General features: G+C 46.5%; 1 protein-coding gene across 2 annotated transcripts in view; it reads left to right on the forward strand.

Annotated features, from left to right (window-relative positions):
* The window catches only part of VASP (vasodilator stimulated phosphoprotein), an 863870-nt gene that overhangs the window by 475690 nt on the left and 377401 nt on the right, over positions 1 to 10779 (forward strand). For both annotated transcript variants that reach the window (XM_086938366.1, XM_086938368.1), the window contains one exon: positions 6440 to 6717. In XM_086938366.1, the coding sequence (XP_086794492.1) occupies positions 6440 to 6717 (278 nt within the window). The remainder of the gene's footprint in view (positions 1 to 6439; positions 6718 to 10779) is intronic.

Here is a 10779-nt window from a genome sequence, read left to right on the forward strand (position 1 = left end):
GGTTAGTAATATACATTGCACACATTCATGAAAAGGACAAAATGGCATACAAACTTAAAACCATGCTCACAACATCAGTAAACGATACACCACCTCTAAGTGGGACACCCCTAACTTCTACATTATTCAATCATTTACAATGCCCAGTTTAGAGAATGTGTCTGTACCATTGTATCACGACTAGCTAACATGGGCTCATGCCTAGTTAGCCACTGGTGGATAATGCATTATCAGTAGCGATTTGGCCCTTCTCCGAGATATTGTGGAACAGGCTTTGACTTTAAAGCATAACCTACTTTAAAACCTACCTAAGCAGCCTACTTCAGGTGCATGCCGCCTTTATTTTATTTTAACATGTAGCACTTCTTCCACCCCAAACTTTTGTGATTTTTAAACAATGCTTCATATAACTTTTAAAAAGCACAGTTACTTTTGTCTCCAGGGCTTACACTATTTCCATGATATCAACCCACATATGTACACTTAGTAACTCTATGCTGTATATGACCATTGTGGTAACACAGATGTCATCAGTGATGCCATCAATTATGGCATTTAGCATGTCAGAGGGATGTAATATGTGAGGTCACAAGCAGAACATGGCACAGGTGCAAGTTATAGTTGGCTCAATTCACTTGGGCTGATGAATTTCAGGTAGTTTTTTTGGTTGTAGCATCCATTTTCACCTCATTTCGACACTTAACTATAACATCCATTTAACCTTTATTTTCGTTTGTGAATTTATATATTTTTTAATGTAAGCAAAGATCTGTTTAGCATATCTAACGGTAACATCACTTTAACCATTGGGGGTTTCAGTAAAAATATAAAAATACATTTTAGAAAAATAATCAGGCAGATTTATTTTTCCCATTAACTTGTAGTTAAATGGGGGGCAATTTGAGGTGGAAGAAAACTACAATATTTTTTACTTTAAAAATTGTGAGTCTCCTGCCTAAATTAGGTCTGCTGGCGTGTGTGTATATCTTACCAAAATGTTATATTAAAATTAGGGAGCTGTTAAGTGACTGAGAAGATGTGCAAGTTCAGAAAACAAATGTGGAAAGGGGATGCTGTACTTATGCAAATGTCTTGCTCATTAATTATTTTTAGCCCCTTTAAAAATACTTCATACCTCAAACTACTAAAAAAACAACACCTCCCTTAATATTTTTAACAATCTGGTTTAATGTCTGTCAAGAGGACCTGGCTTGGCAGTTCGGGCTGGACTGTTCCCATGTGGAGCAGGGTCGAGACTGATTTGCATATGGCTAGGTCTAAACTGGGGTAGCATGGTGAACAAAATAACAATGGATTTAATCCAGATCTCTTGCCTGGGGGTGAATGTTTGATTAATTCAGCATTCCATCCATCATTTGTTTGCGTAGCACTTTTCACCATAAGTGGGGTGGGTATGCCCAGACGTGGGTCCCTTGCTCACTGTGCCACTGGATTCAGTAGCCTGGCTAATGAGGGGTGATACTTCGAAACCGGTCCTAGGATGCTGGTTTCTGGTCGGAGGAGGATCTGGTTTTGCAGTTTGGGCTGGACTGTTCCCATGTGGAACAGGGTCAAGACTGATTTGCATATGGCTGGGTCTAAACTGGGGTGGCATGGTGAGCAAATGAATGATGGATTTAACCCAGATCTCTTGACTGGGATGAATGTTTGATTCATTCAGCATTCCGTCCATCATTTGTTTGCGTGGCACTCTGTAGGACGTAGGCACTGATTGCAGCGGTGTATAGTACATATAAGCTAGACTGCTGAGTGCACATAGGCGCTCCATTATGGGTGCCATGATGGAGGTTGGCAAGTGGTGCCTTATGTCACTGTAATAGTGAAACGTGGGGAGATGGAGTAAAACCACATGCAGAGAGTAATGTCACAGCGAGTTGCTGGGCTAGGGTTCAGAATTTAGGAGCCATAGTAAGTTTGCTAGTGGAGATAGTACTGTCTGTATTATCACGTCCAAAGCAAGGAGCATCTGTCAAAGGAAAGGTGCAGGTCAGATGTCAAATCAGGCAAGCATACTGACATGTGCAAGGGGCACATAATGTGACTGATAGTACAATAACAACATGGTAGTGGCTCGAGAGCGTAAATATTGCTCAGTGTTGCTCTCTTAGGTCATGAGACAACTGTGTGTTTTCTATTATTGTAGCAAGAGATGAAAAGTTGTCGCAGGTATGCTGGCCATATAAAGGGAGAGGGCCAAGTCCCTAGCTCAATCCAGGGGATATCATCCTTCAAGACATTTATTATTTGTGGCAAGGTGAAATATCCAGTTTTGTGCCACCCATAACAAAATGCTCTTATTCATCTGTGGGAGCGCCTCCGAAATGGTCCAGCGCATGTCATCAGGGGTATGGTTCTCGCTAAGGTAGTTTGTGCTCATCTTTTTTCTGATTTTTCACTGCAGGGTTTCATTACCCTTCGCCTCCCTACGGGCTTGATTTTTTGCTGCAAAGAAGGGCCCTTTGGCAGCCAACCAGCACCCACCAGCGCTTGGAGCTCGCCAGTAGGGGTCGGGTGCACGGATAATGGTGCAGATATTTCTGGGGCAAAGCGCTAGGTCAGGGAGCCGCTTCAGCAAGCGGCCATGTTCTTCGGTGGTTGGCCTGTCTGCCGTCTTTTGATTTTCTTCTGCTTCAGGGGTCACTGTCCTCCCCGTCTGTGTATGGTCTGTGAGTTGTGGGGCTTTACGGGAGTGGGGGTCCTCTCCTCTCGTCGTACCCGGTCCGTCTTGCGCCTCGGTGATTGCGCCGATCGATTCTCTCTAGGCCTTCTGCTTCAGCGGTTAGGGGATTTTCCTAGCGTATGGGGGTGGAAAGAGTAGGAGACAGGGGATCTAATGCCTTGTTTCTGGGGTCTCTGGCTAGGGCAGGTGATGTCTCTCTGCCAGGAGGGGTTGTATTCTCTCCTGTTTCGCTCCCCAGGCTTCTGTCTTGGCCGGAAACTCAATCAGACTTCTGGGAAGAGGGGGGGTGTCCCTTGTCTGGGAGTGCCTGGGCTATCCTGGGCTATCCTCCTCTGCTTGAGGCAGGATCGTTGGTAGCGGGCAGTAGGTTTTTCCCCCCAGGCCCACTGGTCCTGTCTTCCTCTGGGCCTTATGTTCCAGCTCCAGTCTCTGGGGAGGAAGTCCTGTGGTTTCTCTCCCTGGTGTGTCTTGTGGCCCATTACCCTGCCCTGGGGTTGGGTGTTTGGCTCACCTTTTACTGTTGGTCTTGGTGCCTCTTCGGTGACGGCGGTCCACATTCAGGTTCTCCAGGCGGGGAACCTGTTGCTTCTCGTCCCCAGGCTGTGTCCTTCCGGTGGTGGCCTCTCCTCCAGGACGGGTTCCCATTGGAAAGGTGGTGTCGGCGGCAGGGAACCCACTCCGTCCTCCCAAACACGCCGCTCTGCTGTGGATAGGGTCTTTTTTGCCTCTGCTGTTGAGATGTTGTCGCCGGGCCTCCACCGTTACTCTGGGCCCGGGCAGAGCGTTCCGGGTGTTCCTCTTCTTGGGGCTGTATGGAGCCTCGCTCCGGGCCCAGTTTCATCTGCGCTGTTTCCCCTTAGCTTCGACGGCCCTTTGGCCTGATGGTGGGGGTGGCCCGGGTTGCAACTGTGCCGTGGGTGCGAGGGCATAGTTGCCAGAGCCACCATGTTTTGAACGGCTGTGTTACTTTCTGTCAATGCTTACTGTCATGGTATGGCGTTTGTGTCTCGCTCCGATGTGGTGTTGGGTGTGCTGATAATGGTCTATGGCCTCCCCGTCATTTTTGCGGAGCCTCACTGGGGCGAAGGAATGCCGATTGTCGGCCCGACAAACAGAGCCTCAGGCAAACGTGTCTGCCATTGCAACTGGCTTAGTCACGCCCCATCTGTTGGGGAACATAAGGAGCCCATGCTCTGTAATACACAAGACACTACAGAGATCATGTTGGGTTAAATATTCACAAGACTCAATAGACTCCTCTCTCTTAGTAAATGGTACTACATCGCACCCTGCTGTTTCCCCTGACTGACATGTTATTTCGCTACGGGCTACAAGGTAGTATCACTTCTATGCCGACGCCTGCTGACACGCAAGGGGTTATTTAATCAAACGCCAGACTCGGCGTGCAATCTTCACTTTGTTTGGAGGCAAAATCTGTGTTAAAGGTAAGACTGCTTCTGTGTTTTGCTACTGGCACAATGACACCTAATGACATTAGTTTTCAAACATAAATGGGCTGATGTATTTAAAGCACAACTTTATTTATAGACGTATCACGTCCTTCATTGCCACAATGTTACTTTTGCGGAACTCAGCGTGCACTCCTTACTGTGTTTGGAGATAAACTCCATGCTCGAGATAAGCCGGTTTCTGTATTTTGCTGCTAGCACCATAACACGCAATGACATGAAGTGAGCTAAAGAACGTTGATGGATTCAACCCAGATCTGTGACAGGCAGTGAGTGTCTGAAAAGTTTCAGCGTTCAGTCCATTATCTCCTCGTGTTTGCTTTGTTCGCCCTTAGTTGGCAAGGTATGCTCAAACATGGGTCCCTTGCTCACTTAGCCACTGGATTCTAGTTAGCCTAGCTGATGAGGGCTGTTAGCCTGAAACCGGTCCTAGGACGCTTGTTTCTGGTCCAGTGAAGACATGGCTTGGAAATTCGGGCTGGACTGTTCCGATGAGGCAAAGGGTCAAGACTTGTATATGCAGATTTGCATATAGCTGGGTCTGAACTGGGGTGTTAAGTGAGCTAAAGAACAATGATGGATTCAACCCAGATCTGTGACTGGTGGGTGAGTGTCTGAAATGTTTCTGCACGCCATCTATTATCTCCTTGTGTTTGCACTGTTTATGTATACCATACTTAACTGGGTCTCGCATCACTTTATTCCAGGCTTAACATGTTTGGGGGTTCCTAGTGACAGACACTGGAACTTCCGCATGTCAACCAGATATTGGGGTGGTGAGTTTATTCTATGTGTATACGCCGGCCTGGTGCTCAGTAGGACTAATATATTTTAATTGCACAGGTGAGTACATGTTTAAGTGTTCCATTATTGGCACAGTGAGAATACCCGTGCTGGTTATTTCTGGTTGTACATGAGACCGTTCAATACTATGACTGGCAGATTGGTGATTTAGCACACTTGTACCCTTCCTTGACGGACTATTCGTTATTCTTCTGCCCACTTTTGCTCCTCACTTTGGAACTGAGAACCTAACAGGTTTACAGTTTTACATTGATTTACAATTATTCGAACACTTCACCTATAACACAATGGTTTGGTGATATCTCGGGGATACGCCCAGGCTCTCAGCTTTGACAGTCACATGTGGCACTCTTGTCTTTTGGGTTTATTTCACAAGTCTCTTGGAGCAATATCAGAGGCACCATGGGAAGTTGGTTTACAATGACACCTTGATACAATCCTCACATCGTGGACACAGTGTGGGTATCTTGGTGCATGCTTCTTCTTTTGGATAGGCCTTTGAGAGGACTTCTATTTCACATACATGTTTTTTCTTGGTCGTGTCTCATGAGTGAGCCATATTTCTTTGGCCTTTCGACTTTATCACTCCTCTATAGAAGATATCTTAGTTCTTTCTAGTTGTCATCCAAACTCACAGTAATGTGAGCCTTTTTATACATACCATTTGCAGCCTTGAAAAGGTCTTGTAGACAAACACAAACCGTCTGCCTTTTTTTTGATGGGTTGTAACATAATACGAAGATTTGGAGAAAAACGTGAAGAATAAAAAATATAGGTTCACTTCTACTGCTATGTCATTGGACTTTTTGTGTATCAGAATTTTCAGGACTCAGTTGTGTGCTTCAGTACTTTTTCTTTAAAAGTTTACTATGCTGGAACTCTGCTCCATAATGGACAGTTCACCCTTGGTGGCAGGATCACTGTACCAGGAGAACACCACTACAGGGGCAGTTTTTGGAATAACTGGATACGATGTTCTCTCACTTGGACCGAGAACTTCATAGCATAGCTATCTTCTTGCATTTGTGGGTATTGCTATAGACCTTGAAGTGCTTACTGTTGTAATAAAGGTACTTATTCTTTTGATTGCATTGTTGTAGTTGCTCTCGAAGTTGTCTTCCTCAGGCTACTGCCACTCTCAACCACTAAGACAGTTTTTTTTATTTTCTGAATAGAGGGGGTGGTTTGGCATGATGTCCAGTTGATGGACAAGGATATAAAAATGTCACAATGTAGCCTCATCATGGGATATATTTCTCTGATGCTACATATTCTAACAGTTAAACTCTGTTGTTGGCAAGATGTCCTTTTCTCCTATAGCATGTTGCCTGAAAAGTTAAAGGGTGTTGTTTCTTCATTCTCCTTTATTCCTTTGATTTGGCACATTCTGAGAACATGATGCTGCTGTTCTTGTTTTGCTTTCGGCTTTGCTTCCCACTGTAATCCTCCTCAATCTACTTTTTAGGTACGTCAGTAGTTCCAGCATCTGGTGGCTCTCCACTGCCACCAGGCCCTCCTCCTGCACCCGGGCCTCCACCACCACCTGGTCCACCACCTCTTTCTGGGGGTCCTCCTGCCCCCCCTGCGGGCCCTCCGCCTCCCCCGGGGGGGCCACCACCAGCAGCCAGTGGAATTCCTCCTCCTGCTCCCCCTCTTCCGGTTGTGCATGGATCTGGGGAGAGTGTGAGTGCTGGAGGCCTTGCTGCAGCCCTTGCAGGAGCAAAACTAAGGAAAGTCGTGAAGGTGAGTTTGTAAATTAAGGAGGTAGGGAGTTGGGTAGCGTTAGAATAAAGTAAGGGATACTTAATTATTGAAAAAAAACAGGCGAAATATGGCCAAACAGTTATGTCACATGTGAGTGTAAGGTGGTCTTGGTTTACTCTAGAGTTAAAAGTGAAACAAATTATTGTGTTGCAAATTGTTTTGCGGCTAAGATTTCCTGCTGTTTTTTAAATGCTGTTATTTATCCCTCCTGATAGATGAAAGAGACTTCCAGCCATAGATCCCTTACCTGGAATATTCCACAAGCGTCAGACAGGATACAGAAAAATGTCGAGCAGTACCCCTACTTGCTGGTCGATGGCGTCATTGAGCTCTGCTTCAGCATCGTCTGTGTGGAAGTGACAAGCATGATTCCTATATAAGCACCACCCCAGAGCTCTGACATCAGTTCCACGCCAGTCTGAGCAGATCCAGAGATCACTACCCACAGTCATTTTTTGACTGACTTTTTCCATGATTCTTTGTCAAAGCTTTCATGAGATTTTCATGTTCTAATGTATATGGGGTGTCTCCTGAAAAGAACAGGCTTTAAACCATGTGGTACCTGTTACAGACCCTCATTTGTTTTGCTTATGGTGCTTGGAGAGGGTCCACGACTCCAAGACCTGCTAGGTCTGCTGCACAGTGAATCGGAAGGCACTGAGTGAACAGTCCCTGAAGCTCCTCTCCACCAGAGGCCGGACGACTCTGTGGCATGTTTGATCCTGGTAGCAAAGAATGTCCGGGGATCGCTTACGTAGCCACTTCCAATGATCATCGTCACAATCCAAGTCCTCATGTAAATCCCACAAGCAGATGAAGTCAAAGCAGTATAATTCTCCACGCCAGTTCAAGTCTTCAGTCCAGATGAGGGGGAGTCTGCACTGTAGGCCTCACTTCGTGGTGAAGCCTGTGCCAGGTTCTGCTATGTGCCTTTGAGATTTTCCTGGAACCGGAGTGACCACCGCCCGCTCAAGGAGTTTTATGGGGCCATGCACTGCATATTTGGGCAGCCTAACCCCAGCGACAGGCCCCTTGGATCCGGAACGGCGCCGCCTGCGAGACCGCGACCTTCATCGATTCCCGCTCCAGTGCCATTGCTCCTGGCAACGCTGACACCCTCATGGTGGTGCAGGCCCCATTGTCATATCATACCTGACTCCACCTCCAGCACCGACCAGTACTATTTCTTCTGAACCGGAGCCAATACCTTTTTACTTTCACCGACCTGGAGAGGATAACAATTGAGAGGGGCACAAAGACCCTTATGGTTAGCGCCTTCCCTTGAATAACCAGAGGAAAACTTGTACGAGGAACTGGTGGTTGGAGTGGCTTGGACATCTCACCAAACTCTGGCTTGATCTCACGACGCCCAACGTTGGTTCTCGGACAATCTTAAATCTAGGAAATTAGCACTTAGACAAGCAGAACGTCAATGGCGTCGCCACTACCTTCCAGAAAAAGAGGGGTTTTTCTTGGCCAGGTTGACAGAATACAAAAATCTGATTAACCCACTAAGGCCAGCTACTTTTCTCAAAAAATAATCGATGCATCTAATAAATCTAAAGAGATCTTCCCTATAGTTGACCAACTTTCCAAACCCGATAGTCACTTCTGGGACGATTCCCTCGCAGTTCTTATGTGACTCTTTGAATTCGTACTTCTTAGAGAAGATCGCCATCATCAAGGCTAGCATCTCTTCAGTGGCATGCGGCCCACCTGTCCTTAAAAACGATCTGTCTTCATCTTCTTGATAGACTCCCTCCGATTTCGGAAGAAACCTTCTTGAACTTACTAAAAAAGGTTTGTTTAGGCTCTCCCCTGGATTGCTGTCCCCCGCATATTCTTCAAGAACCATTCACTACTTGTCCCGACCCTCCCCGGCTACTGTTAAATAATTCTCTCTAACTTGGCATTGTCCCGGACTTGTTTAAAACAGCAGAGATTATCCCAATCTTGAAGAAGCCGGGTGCCGACCAGTCGGCTCTCTGCAATTATCGGCCTATTTCATTGCTGCCTTATCTGGGTAAAGTTTTGGAGGCCCATGTAACTAATTGTTTTAGTTCCGTTGTGGAACACTCCCAGGTCCTTGACACTCGCCAGGCCGGTTTTAGACCTGCACACTCGACCGAGTCTGTCATCCTTGCTGTTATGGACGCACTCAGGGGAGGGGCGGATCGGGGCACTACCCAGGCCCTGATCGACCGTGTCAGGAACGCTGGTTTCCAGGGGCTGGCCCTTAAGTGGCTTTCCTCCTTTTTGAGCAATCGGACACAAGCAGTGCGCCTTGCTAATTTTTCTTATAACAAAAAAGACATTACCTGTGTGGTTTCCCAGGGTTCCTCTCTTTCTACTCTTCTTTTCAATCTTTATCTTCTCCCCCTAATTCACACTTTGAGGGAAAGGAATGTCAATATTTTTAACTATGCTGACTACCTTCAACTGGAGTTTAATGTTGATTCATCCCCATCATCTGAGTCCAACATCCAAGACACAATGGTTTTTAGAAGTGACTGAATGAACAAAAACCAGCTGAAGTTGAATCCGTAGAAAACGGAGCTTATTCTCACCGGTGGGTTGGCCAACCCTTGGCATTCCAATGTTAGGCCCCCGAAACTTGGCAATTCGCCTACACCAGCTGTCTCCTCAAAGAGCCTGGGGATTACTATTTGTAATGATCTGTCTATGAAAGCCCAAATCAGCTCTGTAGGCTCTGCTGGCTTCTTTCAGCTGTGGAAAATAAAGAAGATCAGCAGATTTCTGAGCAGAGAAGCCATGATTGCGGTCATTCTGGCTTTGGTGATCTCCCGTCTGGATTATGCCAACTCATTATACGTGGGCATTCCAGCTTACCAGCTTCGGCGTCTTCAGCTAGTTCAAAATCAGGCAGCTAGGCTGATTTTTTCATCAGCCTAAATGGCATCACGTCAGCCCACTAATGAAAAGCTTACATTGGCTCCCAGTGAGCAAGAGGTGCATTTTTAAGATGGGCTGCACTATTTTTAAAGCACTACACGGTAATGGTCTGGCTTTCATCTCGGAGTGTCTCCATTGTTACACTCCCTCTCGCAACCTCAGATCTTCTCATCTTAATCTGCTGCAAATTCCCTTAGCTAAACGGAAGAAGTACGGTGGACTTCGGTTCTCTGTTCTTGCACCGCAACTCTGGAATTCCCTTCCTGTGGTGCTAAGGTCTTCGTCCTCTCTTGCCCAATTTAGGAGGCAGCTTAAGACCTGGCTGCTTAATCCAGCATACCCTGATTGAGCTTCCCCCTTGCCATGGCCTTTATTCTCATTTGAGCGTCAAGAAACCGTTGGTGTACGTGCGCTTAATAAATGCTTTTAACATAACATAACATTGATCTCTCCCCCTACTGTGGCTGTGGAAGAGGGTGCCTCATTTGCAGTGGTGGTATAGAGGGTAGCTGAGGTCTTGGACCTTAAGTTGCCCATAGTGGCAGTCAAGACATACATCTTGATAGTGGTGCTTTGGTAAGAGGATTCTCTCCTCTGCCAGCCTAGCACTGCAGTCCGTGAACACTAGCCTTTTGAGCTGACCCCCCCCCCCCCACACTGTGTGGAATTCGGTAGTGCAAGTACTGAAGTACTGCCGAAGGTCTTGTATGAGCCTTGAGCCACACTCTTCCAAGCTACTGCTGGTGCAGCAAAGGTCACAATCAGATGTGAGCTTCACACAAGTTGGTGTGCACGCAAGGATATTAATCCTTTTTCTGCGCCTTTATCCCAGGTTTTATTGTTTGTTCTTTCTCTGGCCCAGCAGTGCTCTCCTCTGGGCACTGTTAAAGGTTTTTGCAGTTGCCAGGCTAACCATCTTTGTTCAAGTCCCCTGTTGTGACTAGAATCCTCAAAGGTCTCCAACATGTTTCCTCCCAGGCCATTCATCATTCCCCAATGGGATCCCAACCTGGTCTTGACTTTTCCTATGTCGTAGCCTAACAAGCCGCTGGAAAATGGCCCACTTCACCTGATTACCATAAACACAGCTTTTCTAGTAGCCATACCATCGGTTAGGAGTGTCGGCGA

The sequence above is a fragment of the Lissotriton vulgaris genome, chromosome 9 (genome assembly GCF_964263255.1).
Source record: "Lissotriton vulgaris chromosome 9, aLisVul1.2, whole genome shotgun sequence".
Lineage (NCBI taxonomy): Eukaryota > Metazoa > Chordata > Amphibia > Caudata > Salamandridae > Lissotriton > Lissotriton vulgaris.